The sequence below is a fragment of the Lissotriton helveticus genome, chromosome 11 (assembly GCF_964261635.1).
Source record: "Lissotriton helveticus chromosome 11, aLisHel1.1, whole genome shotgun sequence".
Classification (NCBI taxonomy): domain Eukaryota; kingdom Metazoa; phylum Chordata; class Amphibia; order Caudata; family Salamandridae; genus Lissotriton; species Lissotriton helveticus.
In genome coordinates this window covers 462,162,311-462,189,201 of record NC_136072.1, presented here as the reverse complement: position 1 = coordinate 462,189,201, position 26,891 = coordinate 462,162,311, and the positions used below count along the sequence as shown (strand labels likewise).

Below are 26,891 nucleotides of genomic sequence, written 5' to 3'. Positions count from 1 at the left end.
TCACTCATGCTGAAGACAGGAGACACTGTCACTCATGCTGAAGACAGGAGACACTGTCACTCATGCTGAAGACAGGAGACACTGTCACTCATGCTGAAGACAGGAGACACGGTCACCCACTAACTCATGCTGAAGACAGGAGACACTGTCACTCATGCTGAAGACAGGAGACTGTCACTCATGCTGAAGACAGGAGACACTGTCACACACTGTCACTCATGCTGAAGACAGGAGACACGGTCACACACTAACTCATGCTGAAGACAGGAGTCCCTGTCACTCATGCTGAAGACAGGAGACACGGTCACACACTAACTCATGCTGAAGACAGGAGACACTGTCACTCATGCCGAAAACATGGGACACTGTCACACACTGCCACTCATGCTGAAGACAGGAGAAAACACCTCCCCCTCTTTTACAGATATGTGGTCCTGATGAGAACACCCCCCATTAAGGGTGTTCGAAACGCGTAGACCGGCCCTTCGTGCAGCCTTAGGAACCCTTACAAAGTGTTAAACTTCCCAATTCGAAAAAGACATCCCAAGGCTGCCTTCAAATTCTAAATTAAAAGATTCTTTTTGTATAATTGAATGTAAAAATGTACATTGTGTTAATAGAAAGTATGGTTGACTCTAGTGAGTCTGTATGAATGTTGGTATGGAAGGTGTGAAAGGACAGAGTAAATGCTTGTTTTGATTTCTTTTTTTGTAGGTTGTGTTAAAATAGCAAATGTCAAAAAAATGTATATAAATGTGGTGATGTCATAAATAACAAAAATGCTGTTTCGGTAAAAAATAATAAAAATAGAAAGATTTAACTCAGACAGAAAAAGAAGTCTTGGGGATATGGTGTTTTGTTTCACTATGTTACTAGAGTTGTTCTAAAATAAAACTGCAGTACTGGTATTTGTTTTGTGATATAGAAGACAGGAGACAGCGTCACTCATGCTGAAGAAAGAGAGAGAGAGACACACACGCAGCTCCTCGCCGCCAAGACAGCTAACAGGGCTCCACAGAGCCCCGGGCGGTTCAGTGAAGGGCCCCGTATTGCCCCTCCAGGAGAGCATGGCAGAACAGCTCCCACCCGGTGCCCCTAACTGAGGCAGGTCCCTGGGGTGGTGGGACGCCCGTGCCCCCCACCTCGAGGCAAACAAACAGAGCAAGTGCAGTCCCCCCTTGAGGGCACCATCACCCGTCAGACTAGGCAAGGGCCATGGGGGAGGCTGCGTGGCACCAACCGCCCCTCAGACTGGGGCAATTCAAACACCAAATACTGTACAAGCTCGAGGGAGGGGTGGGCATGGGGGTGTGTCTGAGATGTAGGCACGCTCCACAGAGCACTCGAGGGAGGGGTAGGAACAGCAGAGAGAGTGGGGTGGAGGTAGAGTAGTGAGGGGAGGGAGGGAATTCCGCTTCTCTTAAGACCACAAAGGCTGCCGGGATCCCTCTGTCCTCCCCGTGAACCCCTGCGCCTGTGAGCTCCGTGCCTGGCCAGAGTAGTAAACACAGTAATAAAACATGCCTCCACTGATAAGAAAGTTAGTTACGACAGCCGTAAACCAGGCCATCATTTCTGTAGGGGCTGTCTGAAAAGCGGAGTGTGGCACCTGAAAACACTCCTTTCCATTGGGAAGCCAGCATTTACCATAAACGCGGACGCTACCCAATGGAAAGGAGGGGCGGGGCTTACTGTACCCTTTTTCTGACAATATCTCTCGCAGAGGCGTGGCAGCTCCGCTGCTCCGCCAATGCGAGACCTAAACAACGATTGATGAACAGAATGCCGAACGCACAAGTTACTACTTGTGTAACGATATATCTGTAAGAGACATTAGTTAGTGATAGATTCCTTACCTTAGAATATCCCCAGGCGTCAGACAAAATTTTGCACAGCAATACCCCTGCGCCCCGGCAGGCGACGTCCGCGGCTCCGCGTCGATAGCGCCGGAATGACGTCGTCGGAGTACTTAGACGCCGCCCATGCGCGCTGACGTCAATTCTGATACACAGCTTTTCCGCGCCAGATACGCAGAGCCATGATAGAACCAACACTGGTGCCATGAAACTAGGGCCCTGAAAGGGGATGACCTTAACCCTAGATATCGGTTCGCAGAACGGGGAGGATGGGTGGGACGGTAAGGAATCTATCACTAACTAATGTCTCTTACAGATATATCGTTACACAAGTAGTAACTTGTGCATCTGAAAGGGACACATTAGTGATAGATTCCTTACCTTAGAATAGATACCCCAGCAATACCAACCCCGGTGGTGGGTCTGCGAACCAATAATCACACCAGAAAGTCCTGGAGGGCGGAACGGCCAAAGAAGCCATCCCTCCGGACTTGGCTGTCCACGCAGTAGTGTCGTGCAAACGTGTGCAGCGAGGCCCACGTAGCTGCCTGGCAAATGTCCTGCAAGGGCACTCCTCGGCCCAGGGCAGTGGTAGTCGCCGTGGCCCAAGTGGAATGAGCCCGCAATCCAACAGGGGGCTCCTTCTTAGCCAAGGAGTAGCATGCCTGGATACACAAGATGATCCACCGCAAGATGGTCCGCTTGTGCACCGCTTTCCCCTTCTTAGCGCCCACGTAACCAACAAAGAGTTGGTCATCCACCCGGAACTGGCGTGTGCGATCCAAGTAGAATGAAAGCGCACGTTTTGGGTCCAGACGGTGGAGCCGCTCTCCCTCTTTAGAGGGATGCGGTGGCGGAAAGAAGGTGGGCAAGGTGATAGACTGCCCGATATGGAAGGCCGTGACAACCTTGGGCAGGAAAGATGGCTTAGTACGTAACACAACCATATCCGGATGGACAGAAAGGAAAGGAGGAGTACAAGAAAGAGCCTGGAGCTCACTCACTCTCCTGGCAGAGGTGATGGCAACCAGGAAGGCAGTCTTCAAGGTAAGAAGACGAAGAGGACAATTGTGAAGTGGCTCAAAGGGAGCGCACATCAGAAACGTAAGAACAAGGTTCAAGTCCCACTGAGGCATCACAAACGGTACAGGAGGAAATGTGTGTGTGATGCCCTTCAGAAATCGATTTACAATAGGGGACTTGAACAAAGAAGGTTGATCAGGCAGCCTTAGAAAGGTAGCCCTTGATAGTGCCCAGAGCAGAGCCCTGCTGGGCAAGAGAAAGAAGGAAGAGAAGAACCTCAGAAAGAGGGGCAGCAAGAGGATCCACAGCCTTTGCTGTGCACCATGCCACAAATCTGCTCCACCTGCAGGCGTATACAGACTTTGTGGAGGGACACCTGGCTGCCAGAATGACATTACAGACTTTAGGAGGCAAGTCAAATGGCCTCAACTGTCGCCGCTCAATCTCCAAGCATGGAGGTGGAGACTGGACAGGTTCGGGTGGAGGATCGTCCCCTGCTGCTGCGACAGAAGGTCCTCCTGAAGAGGCAGACGAACCGGGGGATCGACTGACATACTGAGTAGCTCTGGATACTAGTACCTTCGTGCCCAGTCCGGAGCCACAAGGATGACTTGGGCCCGGTCGGGCTTGATCTTCTTCAGCACTCTGGGCAGAAGTGGTATAGGCGGAAAGGCGTATAACGAACCGCAACTCCACACGCGACGAAAAGCGTCGCCGAGCGAGTGCCGCCTTGGAAATTCCAACGCGCAGAACTGATGACATTGCGCGTTCTCTTCAGTGGAGAATAGATCTAACCAAGGCTCTCCCCATTGCTGAAAGAGGCCTTGCGCCACGTCCAGACGCCATTCGTAATCCATCATGCACCGACGGCTGAGTTTGTTCGCCCTGGCTTTCAGAGAACCTGCCAGGTGTTGAACCACCAGGGTCACGCCCTGCTGTTCCAGCCACTGCCAGAGGCGCAGAGCCTCCTGGCAAAGGGTCCACAACCCCACCCCGCCCTGTTTGTTGCAGTACCACATGGCGGTGGTGTTGTCCGTGAACACCTGCACTACACTCCCCCGGACAGAGGGGAGGAATGCCTTCAGTGCTAGACGAATCGCCCGCAGCTCCAAAAGGTTGATATGGAGCTGGGACTCCGCCGGAGACCAGAGGCCTCTGATCTCCGCCTCTCCCATATGGCCTCCCCAGCCCTGGAGGGACGCGTGCGTCACAACTACGTGCTCCGGCTGGGGAGGGAGAGGGATCTGCCACCCACCCAATCGCGGTCCGTGAGCCACCACTGCAGCTGTCTCGCAGTGCCCTCCGAGATCAAGACATGGTCGGACAAGTTGCCCGGATGCTGGGCCCACTGAAACTTCAGGTCCCACTGCAGAGCCCGTATCCACCACCGAGCGTGATGCACCAGAAGGATGCAAGAGGCCATCAGCCCCAGAAGCCGCAGCGTCAACCTGACTGATACCCGGGATAAAGGCTGAAAGAGTGGAATCATAGCCTGAATATCCCGGACCCGCTGTTCAGGAGGATAAACCCGAAACTGCGCAGAGTCGAGAACCGCTCCGATGAAGAGGACCTTCTGAGAGGGACACAGGTGTGACTTTGGCACACTGATGGAGAACCCCAGCTGATGCAGGAGATCTGCCGTCGTCTGGAGGTGGCTGACGACTGTCTGGGGCGAGCCCGCCTTCAACAACCAGTCGTCGAGGTAGGGGAAGACTGAAACCCCTACCCTGCGCAGATGAGCTGCGACCACCGCCATCACCTTTGTGAACACCCGTGGGGCGCTGTTAAGGACGAAGGGGAGCACGGTAAATTGAAAGTGCTCGTGGCCAACCGTGAACCGCAGGTAGCACCGGTGGGCCGGCAGGACGGGGATGTGGAAATAAGCGTCCTGCAAGTCCAACGCTACCATCCAGTCTTCTGGGTCCAGGGCAGCTAGGACCTGAGCTAGTGTCAGCATCTTGAACTTCTCCTTCCGGATGAAGCCGTTGACGGTCCGTAGGTCCAAGATAGGGTGTAGGCCCCCTTTGCCCTTCTTGGGTACCAGAAAGTAGTGGGAGTAGCAACCACACCCTACTTCTGGCCCAGGAACGCGCTCGATGGCCCCCTTGGCCAAGAGGGCCGTAACTTCCTCCTGCAGAAGTCGCAAATGATCCCCCGATACTCGTGGCATTGCGGTGGCATGGCTGGAGGGGTCGCCTCGAAGGGGAGGGAGTAGCCCCTTCGGACGATTTGCAGCACCCACCCGTCCGACGTGACATTGCGCCAGTGGAAGAGGTGATGGCGAACCCTGCCACCCACTTGCGTCACATGGGCCTGAAAACATGGACTAGGAAGGTTTTGAAGCAGGTGCTGAGGAGGGAGGTGTGGACTGGGCTCGCCGCTGTCCCCGACCGCCGTTACGGCGGTTCCCACGGCCACCAACGCGCTGCTGAACATTCTGCGGTGCGTGGCTGGCAGCTCGTGTGGGGGCGCCCCTTCCGTGGCCACGAAAGGAGCGAAAGGCACCTGATTGCTGGCGTGGGGCCGAGAGGCCCAAGGACTTGGCCGTAGCCCTGGAGTCCTTAAAACGCTCAAGCGCATGGTCTGCCTTGTCGCCAAAGAGGCGACGGCCATCGAACGGCATGTCCAGAAGAGTGGACTGGACATCGGCCGAAAAGTTGGCGTTCCTCAACCAGGCGTAGCGTCGATACGCCACTGTCGTTGCCATCGCCCTGCCCAGTGAGTCCGTGGTATCCAGCCCACACCGGATGGAATATCGCGCTGCATCTCGACACTCCTCAAGGGCTTAGGCGAGTTTAGCCCGGACCTCCTCCGGGCATTGTGGCAGCACGTCCGCAACCGTATCCCACAGGGTGTGGGTGTAGCGGCCCAAGAGGCATGCGGTATTGACAGACCGCAGTCCCAAACTCAGGGACGAGAACACTTTCTTCCCGAACTGTTCATACCTCTTGGATTCCCGATCGGGCGGGGCCGTCGGGAATGCGGTCTGGGAAGCCCACAAGAACGTCACACAAGGCCTCATTAAACGGCAGCAGCGGCTCACTGGAGCTTGCCTGCGGTCTAAGGACCTCAGTGAGGAGGTTAGTCCTCACGGCCGCAACGGGGAGCTCAAGGTTTAAGGCCTTGGCCGCCCTCATCAACATCATAGCCACGGTGGGAGGGGAGACAAATCCAGTGTCTGGCGAAGTGTCAATAAAACTGGCCTCCCCAAGCTCATATGTCCAGTCCTCTTGAGACTGGCATTCCTCTGCCAGAGGGTCAGCAGACCCCTCCCAATCACCTTCGTCACCCATCTCCTGTAGAACAGGTTCAACAGACGGGGCCTCCTCATGCAAATAAAAATCTCCAAAGGCCGTTGGAAGCGGCGCCGTTCCGGCGCCAGAGTCGGACCGAAGGGAACATTGGGGACGGCGTCCACAAGGGGCGCCGGGGGTGACACCCGCGGGGCCGGCGCCGGTGAGGTCGTGAGGTCGACCGGCGACAACCTGGATCCGGAAGCGGATCCGGTGAGGTCCTGCGTCGCCGGGACCGAAGTCGCCGGCGGCGCCGGGGCCGATGCACCTGACGGCGTCGAAGCCGAAGCACCCGACCCGCTAGGGCCTCCAGCCGGGGCCGCTGGGCCCTAAGGCACCACGGGACCCGGCTGAGAAGGGAGGGACCTCATGGCCATGAGGTACCGCTCGACCTCCTCCGGCGTCGCGCCATGCCCAGGGACCCGAAGGTGTGGGGCAGGTGGCGACGCCTGCGACTCAGTAGGAGCCGCGTGGGTGGAGTCACCCGAACCCCCGGCCGCATCGCGCGAGCGTCGGGGTGGGTCGGAGCAACAATGACGCCTCTACGACCTCTCATGCCTCTTACCTGAGGACTTGGATCCCGATGACCGATGTCCACTCCCGGAGCTGCGAGGACTCAGACCCCGCGACCGGTCCCTCGACCTCCCGTGGGACCGGGACCTGGAGCGGCGCGGGGCCGACTGCCGGAGTTTGAGCCGCTTGCGGGACCGCTCCCGCCTAGCTTTCTACGTCAGGGCCCGGCAGTCGGAGCAGGTACGGTCGTCATGGTCGAGGCCTAAACACTTCAGGCACCGGCGATGGGGGTCGGTAACCGACATCAGTCGGTCGCACTTGGAACAGGGTTTGAACCCGGGCATCCCTACTGGCACCGTCGGAGTCGAAGACTCGAGTAGAACAATTATCAAAAAGATCGAAAAGTTTAGTCAAAAAAGACTAAGGGGTAGAGCTTCTCCGGATCTGCGCTAGCTGGCGCGGAAAAGCTGTGTATCAGAACTGACGTCAGCGCGCATGGGCGGCGTCTAAGTACTCAGATGACGTCATTCCGGCGCTAACGACGCCGACGACGGACGACGCCTGCCGGCGCGCAGGGGTATTGCTGTGCAAAATTTTCCGGATCCAGTCTCACGCCTGGGGATATTCTAAGGTAAGGAATCTATTACTAACGTGTCTCTTTCAGATAATGTCATACATTCACCCCAGAGATCTGGGCCTAAATCCATAGTTTTTTTGCTCAGCATGCCATTCCAGTTTGGACACAGCCATAGTCAAATCAGTCTTGTGTTGGAACCGCAAGTACTTTCTGTGTCCTTTGTTAAGAGGGATATGCAAGTTTGCGTCCTCGAGGTCTATTGTTACCATGTAGTCTCCTTTTTGAATTTGTGGGATTAGTTCTTGAAGAGTGCACATTTTGAAGCGTTGTGTTAGCATGAACCTGTTTATAAACCTTAAATACAGTATTGGCCTTAGAGTCAGGTCCTGCTTTGGTACTAGGAATTATGGAGAGTAGTTTCCTTTAAAACATTCCTGTTTTGGTACTACTTCTATTGCTTGTTTTTTTAATAGTTCTTTGATTTCTGAAATTAGCTGTGTCAGTTCTGCTTTTAGAAATGTTCTTGTTTTTGGTGGGTTTGCAGGTGGTGTTTTTGTTAACTATGCAACACCTGTACTTTACCAAATTTAATATCTTATTGTCTGCTGTAAAATCTTTCCATTGTTTGAGGTAAAGGGATAGCCTTTCCCCCACTGGTGTTTTGTGTGGGTTCCTTTCTGTGACTGAGTCAGTAAGAGCCATTTCCTCCTTCTCTGGGGGTTTGGCCTCTGCCTCTCCCCTGAAAGGGCTGTTTCTGCCAGCCTTGGTAACTTCCCTGTTGACCTGATTGTTGTCCAAGGCTTTGATCTTGTGGTTGCTGTGATATTTGCTGTTCCTGACCAAATACACCTCTTCCTGTGGTATTTCTGTTGCTGAAACCACCTCTTAAATGAACCTCTCTGCTGTAGGGCTCCCATCGCCCTAGAAGTCTTGTTTTCCTTCTTGATCTGCTAAAGGGATTCATCCACTTCCTTCCCAAACAGTGCGTCCTCAGTGAATGGTCTATTGATGATGGAGGTTTGCATCTCTCGTTTGAAACCTTATATCCTTAGCCAGGCATGTCTTCTGAGGATGGTGCCTGTGCACATGTGCCAATTGGCAGTGTCTGCAACATCTAGGGCCGACTTCAGGCATGTATTTGCCATGTTTTTACTTTCTTGGACAATTGACCTTGCTCTCTTTTTGTCCTCTTCGGGCAGTTTATTGAGGATCTCATAGATTTTTTCCCACTTGGTGGCCGTATCTATTTAGTAGTGCATTGGAATTTGCAATGCGCCACTGTGTTGCTGTTTCCTTTTCCATTCTTCTCCTCACCATGTCCATTCTCTTACTCTCCTATTGTACAGGACCGGAATTGGAGACTGCATTAGCCCTTCTTCTGGCAGTGGTGACAATAATTGAATATGGCACTGTGTTTCCCTGTATATACTTATGGTCCTTTGATGAAGGCTTGTATTTCTTTTTTACCCTTGGTGTTACACCCTTGTTTGAAGCTGGCTCTTTAAAGGCTTCTTTGCCCTGAACCAGTATGCTAGGAAGCATTGGGAGGTATTGAGTCCCCTTGATGGCAGAAGCTAGTGTTTCCAGGCATCTCCTTTTTCTTCTTCAAGGACTACTCCGAAATGGGTTGCTGCCCTCTTGACTAAGCCATTGTAGAAAGCTATGTCGTCTGGTGGTGATGCTTTCGAAGGATGCCTGCATACCTCCTCCTTGGACTCTTGGTGTTGAGATCGTTCCATGAATCCTCAAAATTCTCCGAGATTTCCTCCTCTTCCGGTAAATCCCAGTATTCCTTGGGATTTTTGCTGCGAGGTTCTGGTGCTGGGTGGGGAGTTGAAGATACCTCCTTTCTCTGCATCTTCTGCTTCTTCGGCATCGACGTTTTCTTGCTCGGCAACCGTGGTTTTCGGGATCCAAAAATCCTTCAGTGATGCGAGAACTCCTTTCTCTTTTGAATGAATGATGCCATTTCGTCTTTGAGTCTTTTTCTTTTTGGCCTCAAGAGCTCTCTCGGCGACGGAGGCCGGGGATTTTTGTTTCTGGTTAGCGGCCACGTCTGGTTTCGACGGCGTAGTGCTTTTCTTTGTGGGTTCGTGTTTGACCCCTTGTTTCGGCGTCTTCTGCAATTTCCCCTCCTCTGTAACCTTAGGTTGGGTTCCGTGGGGTTCTTTTAATCGGGCTGACCTTCAAACGGCTTTTTGCTCAGCGTCAGGGCTGCCTTGGGTTGCGCTTTATGTTTGTGGCCCTTCGATTCCGAAGGATGTATATGGTGTGTTACCTTATCAGTCGTCCTCGTTTTTCGCTCGCCCTTCTTGTGGGCGTGGTTTTTTTTGGAGTCGCCTTCTAGAATTTCGATGTCCAATCCCTCATGCGTCGATTCTGCTGGTACTCCATGTTCTTCCTCGTCGCTGGAGAAATCTAGGTCTTTGAGGGATGTCTTCTTAGCGGTCTGCAACATCGTGGCGTAGTGGGCCTCTCTTTGGTTTTTCCGGTTTCTCAGTGTTTTTGACAGGAATGCCGAGCAGGCCTCACAGTCCTTGTCCTGATGATCCTTGGGCAGGCACATGTTTCAGACACCGTGTGAATCGCGTTGAGCGTACTTGTGGTGGCACTTGGGACAAAACGTGAAAGGGGTGTTTTCCATGTCCCCTACCTCGCCATTTGTGGACCGATGAGGTCCTATGTGGCATAGTTGCCGGAGCTCCACTCTTGTCCCCGATTACAGCGTAGATGAAAGGTGTAATTGGCGGTAGCCTTATTTTTCCTGTTTTCTTTTAGTTTTTGAGCGGAAAACTGAAAAATCTTCAGAGCTTCCCATCTTGCTTCCAGACCCAACGGCGGAAAAAAGAATCTGAAGATGGCTACCACGCACGTTGACCTCCAGACTACCGTCTGACGTCACAGGGGACGTACCTGGCACCAAATGGTCGGAGACAGTGACCAAAACAAGAAAAAAAAAATCCGGACCCAACCACTAGATGGTGGAATAATGCACAGCATGTGAATCCAGAGAAGGATTCATGCTGCAAAACCCAAAGGATACACCAAGCAATAAAACCATGCAGCCTTATTATCTAATAGGCTGGCTGTAGAGGACTGAAGGAAAACTGGTCAATGGTACTAAATACCTTGAAGCCTCTTTGAAGGGGGAAAAAACCTAAGGACATTGGTGTCCAACAAAGCACAAGTCCTCATCTCTTGTACAGGAACAGCAAGAGTTTTTGTCCTCGTTTATACTGTGGTTCAAGTCATGCAAAAGGTTCACTGGCACTTGGAGCAATTGCACAGCTTGATTTGGAGCGGTAAATTTGATGAACTAGTCATCTAAGTAGAGGTAGGTGTCGGCAAAAATCTCAAACATCGCTAAGAGCTTGTTTTCCTCTTCACTACCCTTACAGAGTTATGTGCCAAGAAGGGATAACTCCGCCATACAGTCAGTGCGCAATATTAGAAGCACTGGCACATCAATGGTTTAAACAACAGTACCTACGTAGGATACTACGCACAAACTCCTGATATACCTGAATGCCAAGATCAAGGCTATTGGTATAAATAATACCAACAGAGGTTCCTACCCAACAACTACTGACTGCCTTGGAAGCAGAGAATAAGGCTCTCAGTTTCCAATTTGCACATCATAATGTTTATCATGCCATATATCTTGAATTAGAAAGCTAAAAGGAATTTTTGTTTAAGAGGATGGGAAGATTCTCACCGCCTGCATAGAGACATTTTTCTGAGTAGACAGCTGAAGAATTCAAAAGGTGAATCTACTTCTCAAAACGTGGACTTCTGCTAGATAAAAGTCTGGATTTTACAGAAATGGATGACATTTTACCTATCTCCCGGCGTTTGCTTAGCTAACTGTGCTCCCTCTAAGAGAGGTCCCAACACAATTATCATTACCCTAAACAGATTAGAGATATAAAATGTAACATCGTCAACATGTTGGTTGATGTTTGCAGATGAATGTATGTTCTCCCGTCTCCTTATACTCACCAAGAAGGCTTGGGTCAGCTCGCACCATTCTTTGCTTTTTCTTCTTCTTGCCAGCGCTCTGCACAGTCTCGTAACTTGAATGCTGGTTGTTACTCTGGTTAGTCTGAAAGACTGACTGCACTGCAGGATGACTGAGCCCCCAGACTGAGTCCTGGAACAAATGCAATACAGCAACAAATTTATAGGCAGACCTGAAACCAGGAGACCACCAATCATCCAAACAAATCATTGGTTTATTTACGTGTACCAGCAGTTCTCTAGAAAAAGTTTTTCACAAATTCACCTGCAGTGAATTATTACAGTCAGGTTGGCATCCTCAGTACATTAAATAAAGAACAATTTTAAATAGCTACTATAGAGCAGAATTGGACAGCGAGTCATCAATATCATTCAGATATTTCACCTTCAGCGAATGAATGGGACTAAGGTTCTGCTCAGTAGGCTCACAGAAATATACCAAGCTACTCACCTTCAGTAATGCTCTTCCTGGTTTATACTCTAACTGCAGATTTTGACTATCCCCAGTTGCCAAGCAGGAGACATCTAATTCTAGTGAGACCATGCTCCCCTTCTAGAAGCAGTGTCACAAAGCTTTATATTGGCACAACCCTGGGAGACGAGATCAGTTTACTGTTGAATTTCATTTTTCCGTGCCCTCAGAAGCAATTCAACAGTGACAAACAGGAAGAATGACAGTGCGCAAATAGAACTAGGGCTCTTTTCAGAATCCTAGAAATTTACTCTACTGAATGGGAAGGAAGGCAGTGGGGAAGGTGCACATAGGTAGACTGTCAACTAGAAGGGGCAATATCAAAGATAAGTAACTTGTTTTGCTGATGTATACTTTCTGATAGAGACTTTGAACTGCAGATTCCTCACCTTAAAATATTCCCCAGGCTTCGGATTTGATCCGGAAAATCTTGCACAGTACCTGTGTGTGCCAGTAGGTGGCTTCCTTTGGTTCTACGTCAGCATCTTCTGAATCAGAAATGACATTGCTTTGCCTATATAGGTGTAGGCAGCTGGCTTTTTATGTGGTAGTGCCAATGTAAGGGCAGACGATGCAAAAAGTAGAGACGACCCTTATTGGTTTACAGGGTTTGAATTAATAATACCAAGTGTTCTATATGTGCTAATGTGGTTGAGCAGTTTAGGCTTTTCAGAGAGTTGTGTTAAGCATTTGTTGCACACACAGAGTCAATAAATGAGACGCACACAAAGAATTTCGAGACCGATTTAGTAAAAGAACACAGATTTTTATATAATTTAAGACATCAAGATCATTGGATTCAGGGAAGTACTTTCGAAGACACGATTTTTACAGTAAAGCAAAAATATTGCAAAATTATGATTTTTGAGGCATGAGCCTCAAACACTGTAATGTTATCCTATGGGTGAAACATACACTGCATACATATACTTGAAGTGTTTCTTGAGGATGCCTTTTGGGACTTAAGGTGCTTAGTGGCAAAGGTCCAAGAATCCACCAGCAGTTTGGTTTTACCTGCCCTGGTGAGTCCGGGTGCAGAAGTGCTGGTCGCATTGGTAGCCTTGAGAGCTACACTGTCAAATCAAAGGCAAAAGTACCCGAATAAAGAAAGGCTGCAAATGGGGACAAAGCCCGCAGAACCCATGGGGGGGTTCAGCCCTTGAGGGTTTCTGCAGAACAGGGACACAGCTGGTTTACGTGAACCCAGGCTGCGGGGCTCAGGTGCAGAGGTGTTTTTCCTGGTGGGTCGCTTAAGTTAGAGGCTCTCACTTGGCTTTGGGACATGGAGAGATAGAGAAAACAGGACAGTAGGGCCACTCTGAATGAACACCTTGTGGATCCTGAAGTCCCTCGATGGCAGGTTTGCATTGGTGGTGTCCGGACTGGACATGTAATAAGCCTTGGTAGTTGCAAGGGCTCCGGTGACTAACATATTGGAGACTCGGTGAGAGTGATGGGGCAGACCTACTGGACTCCTGACAACCTCTTCCTGGTGATTTGCCCCCTCGGTGAGCCCGCTCGCCAGCAAAACTATGTAACAGGTGCATTCAGTCTGTGCCTGCAAATTCAGGGGGGGTAGGGGGGAGGCTCCTCCACTCCTAGGGAGACGTTGCTTGGTTGCTGAAGGTAAGATTGGGGAAGCTAAATGGGGGGTGGAGACGGCCCCATGCCTGAGGGACTGGGCGATCGACATGGACAGGGCAATGATCGCTGAGAAAGAAGTCTTTAAGCATAGAGGGTGCCCCAAAAAATAGGACCATAAGTGGGGGAGGTGGAACAAGTATGGAGGCGACTTATGTGTATCCCCTACCGTTTAATTGCAGCAAGATAGACGCCTCATTTTGGAAGTCTCTGGCTTTGAGGACACACTCCTGCCCTGATGGAATTGATATGCTTGCTCTATTGCACGTAGCCAAGGGGAGAGGACCGTCACTAAGTAAAACACTCTGTTCGAATGCAGGTTGCTGCAGAGTTGATATACTCCTTATACTTCTGATGAGAAGAGGGGTGGTGGATTGTGCATACTGCGCACTTTATGTGCTTTATCTGTTGTGTTTTTATGGTGGACCCAAATATTGTTTTACCAATGCACTGTACCTTTTTTTTCTCAGTCTCAATCAAAAAAAAAAAAAAGATTGGGGAAGCGGTCCAGCTTCTGAACAAGTCAGTCTTTTTGACTGTTGCGGTGCGGTGCAAGCAGCCATGCAGGGTTTTGCACAATTCTCGGTGCAAGACCCCTGTTCTTACGACTTCGGGCTCTCCTTTCTCCTTCCTTCGGTTCCCAGCAGACAAATACGAATTCCTGGTGTCAGGGGGACTCCTAAATACTGACTGTAGGGGAATTTAGGGGAGTGTAGGGTAGTAGACACTGTGCTACTTACCCCTGGGGTGACTACAGACCCTAAATGACTAATTCCTGGGGAGAGTGGGCATCGTCCTGACCCATAATTTCTAGTTTCACCAAAAATTAAAATGGTGAAACCCTTTCTTGGCAGTCCGCTTCAGGTGGCCCACCCTAGGCGTGTGCCTAGCCTAATGGTGTAACATGTCTACTGACTATCTAATTTCCCACGTGCTCTGGTGCCAGGTCTGTGGAGAAGCTGTTGTCACATATCAAAGGAGGCAGAGATTTTGAAGCCTCTAGCCTTCACATGCTAATTCACTAGCTATCCTGCTGGAAGAGGAGTTACAACCTTCCTCTGGAGCAAGCGTAGTTTCTGGCCTCATAGCATGGGCTCTCACCTACAGGGGGTCAGAAACATGTCTGTGGTGACAGGCTGGATGCTACTAGTCAGTCAACACACTAGATGACTGGTGGGTTTTCAGGGCACCCTTCTAAGGTGCCCTCTGTGTGCATGTTGTAATAAATCTAGTACTGGAATCAGTACATATTTATTAAGACAAGGTGTTTGATACCAAACACCACTGGTTTAAGTACAGCTATCATGGAGCTGGGTAACTTGTAATGACCAGTGCCCAGTACATGTCCTTAAGATGGCTGCCTGATCACCTGCAATGTCTAGTAATGGAATTAGACATCACAGTGGTCTATTTGCTCAAGCAGATAAGTACTCCCATATAATATAATGCACCCTGCCGTAGGGCTTGAAGGCCTACTATGTGGTGATTTACAGATAGTATATGCAGTGCACCATGGCATGGCCCACAGCTAGTGTGCCATGTTTTGTTTTCAAAATGATTTGCACCATTTCACGCACCCTGCAAAGGAAGCCTGCATGCAGTTTTGTGTGGGTACCTAAAGGTGGCATAATACATTCTGCAGCCCTTAATGACACTCTTTAGTACCCATGCCCTGGGAACCAGGGGTACCATTTATAAGGGTGCTAAAGTCCTTGCCAATTTATAATTAACCATTTTATTTTTGGGGAACAAACACCCTGCATTGAAGGTTGGTTGTCAGGCTTCAGTGCCCTGTCAGAGTCGAAAACCAGCATCTAGCAGTTCAACTGGTGGCAAAAATTGTGGGGACATCTGCAAAGAGAAGTCCAGCTTCCTACATAGGTACCATCTGAAGCGCTAAGATCAGTTCAGTTTGTTCTACGCCAACAGCATAGAATCAAAGTGCTACCTCAGTGAACTTTTTTCAACTTTTTTGAGCTGTGCTCCCAATGTGCTAGGATATTATGTTCCCTGAAAACACAGGGATCGCCACACCCATATGTCTGTCCGATCCGCACTTTGTTTGTCCTTGGAGTTGGGGCATGACCCCTAGGCCTGCATTGAATTCAAGTCCATGCTCGTGAAGGCTATTTGTGAGCCGGCAAAGAAGCTCCTAGAGACATGCAAAAGAATGCACTGAGCTTTCGGGTTAGTCAAAAATCATATGAAGAAGAATTCAAAGTGGTCTTTGGCTTCACCTTCTCAACATCACGCTTCGAGGACCCTTTCCCGCACTTCATCTGCGGAGCTTTGGTCAGGCCTGCTACTAAAAAAAAATGTATGATGTCATCTTTGAAACATCGACTCCCTCTGAAGCGCCAAGAGATTCCCCTGTTGTATTACCCTCTATGCCAACTGGTCAGGCTGGATCCGCTTCCGGAACCGGACTAACGCTGCCACAGGTACATCCACCAACCACAGATCTGTCCCTTCCAGTGCCACTCGACAAGCCGATGATCATCCTAATACCGACCCAGTGCTGCTCGGTGTCTATGCCGTCCAGGTATCAACATACCCTGGACTTGTCCCCCCGTGACAGGCGCTATATTCCTGAACGGAGATGCAAGGTGATGTACAGTCCAATAGAGGAGTCTGATTATGACAAATGGAATGAAGATTGAAAGTAAAAATGGGGAGCCAGATAGGGACCCGTTTCGGCAACTGCTTTTTTCAGAACTGCCGGTGCTGAGCACTGGCAGGACCTGGCCTACTTAAAGCCCTGCCAGCAAAAGGGCGACCAGAAATCCCAGATTTCCACGGGAAGTCCCGGTTTTCGGACGACTGTCTCGGTGTCCCGACACTTTACTTAATTTTGAAAAAATGCCCCGGTTTTCAGGGGAAATGCCAGCTCATCCTACAAAACAGAACTGTAACATGCTCAGTGCCTCTGATGAGTGAAATAACTCACATCATTTATCTTTTTGTTTCAGGCAGCAAAGGAGGAGGTCAGCTACATACATGCAGCAGAGTGGGGAGAGGGCGCTCAGGGGGAAGATCCTGCCATGACTGTCTTGTAAACGTAGCCTTGTAAATATATATAAATATATATGTGTGTGTGTATATATATATATATATATATATATATATATATATATATATATAAACACCTCCTCCCAAGGAAAGAGCGGAGGCCACACGGGGACGAGTTGGAAACACTTTAATAGAGTTGAGGCGGCATAATGCATTTCGGCCACAGTCGGCCTTCTTCAGATGCCTAAGTGTTCAGGAGGCATTTGAGACATCTACATTTAAAAGTCCAGCCATTTCCCCATTGGTAGGGACCAGCTCCGCCCCTTTCCTAGTGCTTGCTCACCAACCAACAATTCATAGGAACTGCAGGTCCCAGGATGCACCTGTGATCCAGGTAGGTGGTGTGGTGGGGGGGACGGGACTCGCAGATGTACAGTCCCAGTGGAATGGCGGGGTGCAGGACGAGCAACGGTGTGACAAGATGCCAAATTCCTGCTTTGATTGATCTCTCAGTGTCTCCTTGGATCCCAAAACACCGCTTCAGCACCACACTCTAGGAAACAATGTAGGCAGAGGCAGGAGTGTTATTACATCCCGCCCTGCGTATAGCCGCCATCTAATGCGCCTGGATGTAGAGGCGGGTCGCGGATACATATACACACACACACACACACACACACACACACACACACACACACACACACACACACACACACACACACACACACACACACACACACACACACACACACACACACACACACACACACACACACACACACACACACACACACACACACACACACACACACACACACACACACACACACACACACACACACACACACACACACACACACACACACACACACACACACACACACACACACACACACACACACACACACACACACACACACACACACACACACACACACACACACACACACACACACACACACACACACACACACACACACACACACACACACACACACACACACACACACACACACACACACACACACACACACACACATACAAGGCTACATTTTCTTTTGGCCTCTTCCTGCTCTGCCTGAAAGAAATAAGATAAATTCCGCTAATTTCAGACTTCACGCACAAGTTACTACTTGTGTAACGATATATCTGTAAGAGACATTAGTTAGTATTAGATTCCTTACCTTAGAATATCCCCAGGCGTCAGACTGGATCTGGAAATTTTTGCGTAGCAGTACCCTTGCGCGTCGGTAGGCGTCGTCTGCGGCTCCGCGTCCGTCGTCGTGATGACGTCGTCGGAGTACTTAGACGCCACCTCCGCGTGCTGACGTCAGTTCTTAGACACAGCTTTTCCGCGCCAGAAACGCAGAGCCATGTTAAAAACCAACACTGGTGCCATTGAAACTAGGGCCCTGAAAGGGGGTAACCCTAACGCTAGATATCGGTTCGCAGAACGGGGAGGATGGGTGGGTCGGTAAGGAATCTAATACGAACTAATGTCTCTTACAGATATATCGTTACACAAGTAGTAACTTGTGCATCTGAAAGAGACACGTTAGTATTAGATTCCTTACCTTAGAATAGATACCCCAGCAATACCAACCCCGGTGGTGGGTCTGCGAACCAATAATCACACCAGAAAGTCCTGGAGGACGGAACGGCCAAAAAAGCCATCCCTCCGGAATTGGCTGTCCAGGCAGTAGTGTCTTGCAAACGTGTGCAGCGATGCCCACGTAGCTGCCTGACAGATGTCTTGTAAGGGCACCCCCCGGCCCAGGGCAGTTGTAGTCGCCGTGGCTCGGGTGGAATGAGCCCGTAATCCAACAGGGGGCTCCTTTCTAGCCAAGGAGTAGCAGGCCTGGATACACAAGATGATCCACCGGGAGATGGTCCTCTTGTGCACCGCTTTCCCCTTCTTAGCGCCCACGTAACCAACAAAGAGCTGGTCATCCACCCGGAACTGGCGTGTGCGGTCCAAGTAAAATTAGAGCGCACGTTTTGGGTCCAGACGGTGGAGCCGCTCTTCCTCTTTAGAGGGATGCGGTGGCGGAAGGAAGGTTGGCAAGGTGATAGACTGCCCGATGTGGAAGGCCGTGACAACCTTGGGCAGGAAAGATGGCTTGGTACGCAACACCACTTTGTCCGGATGGACAGAAAGGAAAGGTGGAGTACAAGAAAGGGCCTGGAGCTCACTTACTCTCCTGGCAGAGGTGATGGCAACCAGGAAAGCAGTCTTCAAAGTAAGAAGGCGAAGAGGACAGTTGTGAAGTGGCTCAAAGGGAGCGCACATCAGAAACGTAAGAACCAGGTTCAAGTCCCACTGAGGCATCACAAACGGAACAGGAGGGAATGTGTGAGTGATGCCCTTTAGAAATCTATTTACAATAGGGGACTTGAACAAAGAAGGTTGATCAGGCAGCCTTAGAAAGGCTGAAAGGGCAGAAAGGTAGCCCTTGATAGTGCCCAGAGCAGAGCCCTGCTGAGCAAGAGAAAGAAGTAAGAGAAGAACCTCAGAAAGAGGGGCAGCAAGAGGATCCACAGCCTTTGCTGTGCACCATGCCACAAATCTGTTCCACCGGCAGGCGTATACCGACTTTGTGGAGGGACGCCTGGCTGCCAGAATGACGTTACAGACTTCAGGAGGCAAGTCAAATGGCCTCAACTGTCGCCGCTGTATCTCCAAGCATGGAGGTGGAGACTGGACAGGTTCGGGTGGAGGACCGTCCCCTGCTGCTGCGACAGAAGGTCCTCCTGAAGAGGCAGACGAACCGGGGGATCGACTGACATACCGAGTAGCTCTGGATACCAGTACCTTCGAGCCCAGTCCGGAGCCACAAGGATGACTTGGGCCCGGTCGCGCTTGATCTTCTTCAGCACTCTGGGCAGAAGTGGTATAGGCAGAAAGGCGTACAGTAGACTGCAACTCCACTCGCGACGAAAAGCGTCTCCGAGCGAGGGCCGCCTTGGAAATTCCAACGCGCAGAACTGATGACATTGCGCGTTCTCTTCGGTGGCGAATAGATCTAACCAAGGCTCTCCCCATTGCTGAAAGAGGCCTTGCGCCACGTCCGAGTTCAGACGCCATTCGTGATCCATCATGCACCGACGGCTGAGCTCGTCCGCTCTGGCGTTCAGAGAACCCGCCAGGTGTTGAGCCACCAGGGTCACGCCCTGGCGTTCCAGCCATTGCCAGAGGCGCAGAGCCTCCTGGCAAAGGGTCCACGACCCCACCCCGCCCTGTTTGTTGCAGTACCACATGGCGGTGGTGTTGTCAGTGAACACCTGCACTACACTCCCCCGGGCAGAGGGGAGGAATGCCTTCAGTGCTAGACGAATCGCCCGTAACTCCAACAGGTTGATGTGGAGCCGGGCCTCCGCCGGAGACCAGAGGCCTCTGATCTACTCCTCTCCCATGTGGCCTCCCCATCCCAGGAGAGACGCATCCGCCAGCACTGTGTGCTCCGGTTGGGGAAGGGAGAGGGATCTGCCACTGACCCAATCGCGGTCCGTGAGCCGCCACTGCAGCTGATTCGCAGTGCTCTCTGAGATGAGGACGTGGTCGGACAGGTTGCCCTGATGCTGTGCCCACTCAAACTTCAGGTCCCACTGCAGAGCCCGCATCCGCCACCTGGCGTGATGTAGAACCAGGATGCAGGTGGCCATCAGCCCCAGGAGCCGCAGCATCAGCCTCACCGAAACTCAGGATAAAGCCGAAAGATCGGTATCAGAGCCTGAATATCCCGAACCCGCTGCTCGGGAGGATAAACCCGAAACTGCGCCGAGTCCCGAACCGCTCCGATGAAGAGGAGCTTCTGAGAGGGACTCAAGTGTGACATTGGCACGTTGATGGAGAACCCCAGCGAGTGCAGGAGATCGGCTGTAGTCTGGAGGTGGGAGACAACTGTCTGGGGCGAGCCCGCCTTCAAAAACCAGTCGTCGAGATAGGGGAAGACTAGAACCCCTGATCTGCGCAGAGGAGCTGCGACCACCGCCATCACTTTCGTGAACACCGAGGGGCACTGGTGAGGCCGAAGGGGAGCAAGGTAAACTGAAAGTGCCCGTGGCCTACCGTGAACCGCAGGTAGCGCAGGTGGGCCGGCAGAAGGGGGATGTGGAAATATGGGTCCTGCAAGTCCAACGCTACCATCCAGTCTCCAGGGTCCAGGGCAGCCAGGACCTGAGCTCAAGTCAGCATCTTGAACTTCTCCTTCCGGAGGAAGCCGTTGATGTTCCTGAGGCCCAAGATAGGCCGCAGGCCCCCTTTGCCCTTCTTGGGAACCAGAAAGTAGTGGGAGTAGCAACCACGTCCTACTTCTGGCCCTGGAGCGCGCTCAATGGCTCCCTTGGCCAAGAGGGCCGTAACTTCCTCCTGCAGAAGTTGCAAGAAATCCCCTGACATGCGGTGGTACTGTGGTGACATGGCTGGAGGGGTCGCCTCGAAGGGGAGGGAGTAGCCCCATCGGAGAATTTGCAGCACCCACCTGCCCGAAGTGATGGTACGCCAGTGGAGTAGGTCATGGCGAACCCTGCCTCCTACTGGCGTTGAATGGGCCTGAAAGCTCAGACTAGGAAGGCTTTGAGGCGGATGCTGCGGAGTGGATGTGGACTGACCAGGCCTCTGTCCCCCTGCACCGCCACAGCGGTTACCACGTCCGCGAGCAAGTTGAGGTTGGTTCTGCGGCCTGTAGCTGGACAAACGTGTGGGGGCACCCCTTCCTTGGCCACGAAAGGGACGAAAAGCAGAAGTTTGCTGGCGCTGGCCCGACAGGCCCAAGAACTTGGCCATAGCCCTGGAGTCCTTGAAACGCTCAAGCGCACTGTCTGCTTTGTTTCCAAAAAGGCGATGGCCATTGAAGGGCATGTCCACAAGCGTGTTCTGGACATCCCCCGAACAATTGGCGGACCTCAGCCAGGCGTGGCGACGGATCGCCATGGAAATCGCTCTGCCTAGCGAGTCCGTGGTATCAAGTCCACATCGGATGGAATACCGTGCTGCGTCCCGCCCCTCAGCAAGAGCCTGGGTGAGCCGTGTCTGGGCCTCCTCCGGACATTGAGGCAGCACGTCCGCCACCATATCCCACAGAGTGTGGGTGTAACGGCTCAAAAGGCATGCAGTATTAATGGCCCGCAACCCCAAGCTGACTGAGGAGAACAGTTTCTTCCCAAACTGATCAAGCCTTTTGGTTTCCTGATCCGGGGGAGCAGTCGGGAATGCGGTCTGGGACGTAGAGGCCTGGATCACCAGATTCTCGGGGTGGGGTTAGTATAGTATAAAAGCAGGGGTTGCCCGGAGCCGGGCGGTGGCGTCGGGCCACGTTCCGATCCACAGGGGGCACTGTGGAGGGCTTGGACCGGGTGCCCATCAGAACGTCAGTGAGGCCTCATTGAACGGCAGCATAGGCTCCGAAAAGCTTAATGGCGGTTGAAGCACCTCGGTGAGATTAGTCCTCACTGCCGCAGCAGGGTGCTCAAGAGCCAAGGCCTTGGCTGCCCTGCGCAACACCACACCATATGTAGCACCCTCCTCCGTAGCCACGGAGGGAGGAGAAACGAAACCAGTGTCAGGCGATATGACAAGACCACTGGCCTCCCCCAGCTCATCTGCCCAGTCCTGATTTAACTGGCACTGTTCTGCCAGAGGTCCTCAGACCCCTCCCAGTCCTCCCTTCATCCGTGTCCTGATAAACAGGCATAAATGACGGAGCCAGGTCATAGATGAATTGCTCACCCACCGACGCCGGAGACGGCGCCGAGCGGTGCCGCTCTGACGTCGGACCCTGACAAACCAGGGGCGTCGTCGTCCGAGGAGGACGCCGGGAGTGGCACCATAGGGGTTGGTGCCAGCGGAGATGTCGTGAGGTCGACCCCCCCAGGCCTGGATCCCGGGGGGGTCCTGCAGCGACGGGACCGAAGTCGGCGCTGGGGCCGAAGCCGCCGGCACGCAAGGACCCCCAGTCGAACCCGTGGGGCCCGAAGGCGTGCCAGCGGGTCTGGAGGGCGGAAAGAGAACCCTCATGGCCATGAGGAAGTCTCAAATCTCGCCCAGCGTCGCATTAATCCCAGGGACCGGAGGGTGTGGAGATGGATGCGAAACCTGCGACTCCGGCGAGCCGCACGGGTGGTGCCACCCGAACCCTTGGCCGAGTCGCGCGACCGGTGAGGGGAGTCAGAAGAGCGATGTTGTCTCTTCGACTTATTCTTTCCATGCCTCGACTTACCTGAATGCGAGGACTTGGAAGGCGCCGAGCGGTGGTGGCTATGGCTCCGCAACCGGTACCCTCGACGGGGACCTCGAGCAGCGCAGAGCCGACTGTCGGATATCGAGAAGCTTACAGGACCGCTCCCGCCTAGCTTTCGAGGTCAAGGCCCGACACTCTGGGCACGACTTGTTATCGTGGTCGGCCCCTAGACAGTAGAGACACCGGGGGTGGGGGTCGGTAACCGACATCAGTCGGTGAAAGGCGTCACACGGCTTGAAACCGGGCATCCCTACCGGCACCAGGAGTCAAAGTCGACTCGAAAAAGATAGTCAAAAAGACCAAAAAGTTAGTCAAAAACTGAATAAGGGTACTAGCTCTTCCCGGATCTGCACTAGCTGGCACAGAAAAAAGAATAACTGACGTCAGCGCCAGAGGGTGGCGTCTAAGTACTACGACGACGTTATTCCGGCGATCACAATGCCGACGACTGACGCGGAGCAGCAAATGACGCCTACCGACGCGCAGGGGTACTGCTCACGAAAACTTTCCGGATCCAGTCTGACTCCTGGGGATATTCTAAGGTAAGGAATCTAACGTGTTTCTTTCAGATGCAGAAAATATCCACAACTTCTCACCGCTTCTGAGAAATAACATGCACACAGGAAACAACAACCAAATTAAGAGACCTGATGTGGGAAACACAAAACATAAACCTAAATTCTACAAAGGAATAATGATAAAAATAGCAACCCATCTGAGTCTTACCGTTCTTGTAGCACGCATTGGTCACATCAGCAGGCCCGTTGAGTCGACTCACAAATTTATTGATTGACATGGACAATGTGGGCAGGATCTCGCTATGAATTGTATCTACTCGCACGGATGTATTTTTCAAAAATTATGTGAAGACGAAGACACTATCAGGGTTTATTTTATTCCGCACACATAGTTTTATGTATTAGTTTTGACTCATCATTCATGATTTATTTTGTGAGAGTAAGGTGGGGACACAGTGTTTTGTTGAGTTTTGTTGCATTGGGAGTCATGTGTTTTTCACACAATAGGTTTGAAATTCACTCAAGGCATGGGTGGGAGGTTACTGACTACATTCACCTGGGTGTTTTGCAAACAAGCAGAGGCATTTGGACTGAGGTAAATGAGTGGTACGTGAAATGTGTTCTAATTAGTTTGGCACGTAAATATTTGTTGGTGAGCACAGTGGTTGAGATGAAGGTCAAGTTGGTTGGGGAGAACATCTGTGATTCATTTTGTTCACAATTAGGCAGAAATGAATTTTTCACAACTATCATGTGATTTTAGATTTTCAGCACAGAGTAATCTATGGGAATGAGTTTGTTGTGATTTTTGGATGTAAAAAGGGGAGATATTAGTGGATGGGAGGGATAAGAGGTAAATATAACAATGAATTCTAGAAGGGAACCTATTAATGATATGTAACTTTTTGTATTGTAGTAACCCCTGAGGAAGGGCATTCAATGTCTGAAATGCATTGAGTTTTTAAACTGCGTCAAGTAATGAGCAATAGTGGTATTCCGATGTGTACAGAGAAAAAGCCTGGATGGGCACATGTTCAACTCGATTGAAAGAATTAACAATTAGAGGGTTTGGCTATTCCGCAGTAAGGCCACGCCACTATAACAATAAACAACTACAAATTGCCAGTACTGCCACTTGTTCAACAAATTTGAAACACGATGAGACAGAATAAAACTGACCCTTCTAAACCACTCTTTCAGTTTGAGTTTATCAATTTATTTTTAAAAATGGAATTCAAATCATTTCAGTTCAAAGAACCTTTACAAAAATCTATTGTCACAAAAAACATTACACAAATCCCCACAAGAACCTTCGCACATAAAAAGAACCTGATTCTAGTCCATGTCTTCACAAATTCACACCAACATTCTCTTCCTCAGACACACAAGTAACACCATTCATACTAGTGTTTCAACTCATTCACACATTCCTACATACACCATGTATACAATCACTAGAAACCCACCCTGGGGTAGCAGCAGCTAACGATATAAATACGTAAATCACTTTATTCAATATTGTAAACCATAAATACTAGATTAGCAAAATTCTACAAAAGTCCATCTAAAAATACAAGACTACAAAAATTCTTCAAATGATGACTATGCTTGATTGGCCTAGCAAAAAACGTGGTCGACGCGTTTCGAATTCCTATGGAAAAGGAACTCTCCTCAGGACCGAATAAGTCTGAAAAACAAAACAATCTTGTCTTACTCTACTGGTTTAGAATAGAGACCTCGAAATACTATCTAATGAAGCAGCTTGATACCTCTTACCTTATCAGTCATTCGGCATGTTCTCTTTGGGATACTTTCATATGTTCCCTATAAATAAAATTTCCAAATAATATATATAACCCGTCACTTACTGTAAACTGAAAAAATAAGCATTCTTTGGAAAGACTGCCACATTTGCTTACTTGTGGTCTTCTCGGCGCCGAGCGCCTCGATTAAGATGCTGTATTTTCTTTAATGCGCAATGTCTAGTTGGTGTTTTTCTGTAACATAAGTATTGCACGGTTGAGTTTCTGAGGGCTGATTGAAAATTATTTAAAAAGCAATAGGAATGCCGTTGACCTCTCATACCTGTGCAGGTCCAATAGAAATCCAATTTTTCTTAGTTCCTTTTTGCAGTCCACATTCTGTAAACCAAGAAATTAGGCTTGTGTTACATCATAGTGTCCATGTGCTTGAAATACGTTGTTTTTAAATTCGTCAGACGCCGTATGCGTCGCTAAAATAACCCGTTTATGCTGTTAAACTCTGGCGTTGCCAAATAACACGCGCTGCAAGTCATTAGAAAAACGGCACTAGTGTTTATATGCAGATAGTCAAACCGGCAGCATCAAGCCCGTCTGCCTGGTAGCTTGGCATTTGGCACATTGGTGATATATTTGGGTACTCGATCTTTTCTCCTGTGACATTAAATCTACTAATGTATACGCTTATGCTTCTTGAAACGCCGCGTTTACCTTAATATCTCTGGACGCAGTTTGCTCATGTCCTCCGTAGTGATTTTTTGGTTCTCAACGATGGCAGAGTTCGCAATCTCGCGATGCTTAAGCGAGCACCTGCTCGATTGAACTCTGGGAGTTGGAATTCCTTTAGCGCAAGTCTATTTTCTGTATATTGATAGTGCACATGGGCAGGATTTCCTTATCGCACATAATGGTTGGGTGTGTGTGGAGTTTCTTACTGTTATGATGGATCTCAAGCAACCGATTTATTCCTTATATAGTATTTGCATTTCGGAGTGCTAACAACGCAGTATTTTCAAAAGTAATGTGAGCAGTTAGAGTGTTCAAAGTCATAGCCCTATAATAATACATTCTTAGTTTAATGAGACCAAAATGAATCTATAGTTATATCTAAGAATGGTCTCACAAGTCATAGCCTATGCGGTGCTTATCTATTAGAATGCTTAATGATATTTGACGAAAAGAGAAGCAATGCTAATCATCAAATTCAACACGGAAGTGGACGGACTAAATGAACTTTCAGAAATTTACCATCTGTAACCCTCCTTTTTCATAAATATCATTAATGCACTATCAATATACAGAAAATAGACTTGCGCCAAAGGAACTTTAACTGTTAAGACCCACCATAATAGTAGGAAACCGCACACACAACCGACCATTATGCGCAACAAGGGAATCCTGCCCAGGTGCACTATCATTATACAGAAAATAGACTTGCGCTAAAAGAACTCCATCTCCCAGAGTTCAATCGAGCAGGTTCTCGCTTAAGCGTCGCGAGATTGCGAACTCCGCCATCGTTGAGAACCAAAAAATCACTACGGAGGACACGAGCAAACTGCGTCCAGAGATACTAAGGTAAATGCGGCGTTTCAATAAGCATAAGAGTATATATTAGTAAATTTAATGTCACAGGAGAAAAGATTGAGTATCCGAATATATCACCAATGTGCAAAATGCCAAGCTACCAGGCAGACGGCTTGATGCTGCCGGTTTGACTATCTGCATGTCAACACTAGTGCCGTTTTATCCGAGTTTAACAGCATAAGCGGGTTATTTTCACGACGCATACGGCGTCTGACGAATTTAAAAACGACGAATTTCAAGCCCATGGACACTATGATGTAACACGAGCCTCATTTTTTGGTTTACAGAATTTGAACTGCAAAAAGGAACTAAGAAAAATTGGATTTCTATTGGACCTGCACAGGTATGAGAGGTCAACGGCATTCCTATTGCTTTTTAAATCATTTTCA

General features: G+C 50.2%; 1 protein-coding gene across 1 annotated transcript in view; it reads right to left on the bottom strand.

Moving 5' to 3' along the window:
• GIGYF2 (GRB10 interacting GYF protein 2) overlaps positions 1–26,891 on the bottom strand; it is a 1,757,193-nt gene that overhangs the window by 23,973 nt on the left and 1,706,329 nt on the right. Inside the window, exon 28 of the mRNA XM_078666006.1 lies at positions 11,262–11,412. Coding sequence (XP_078522132.1) covers positions 11,262–11,412 — 151 coding nt within the window. The remainder of the gene's footprint in view (positions 1–11,261; positions 11,413–26,891) is intronic.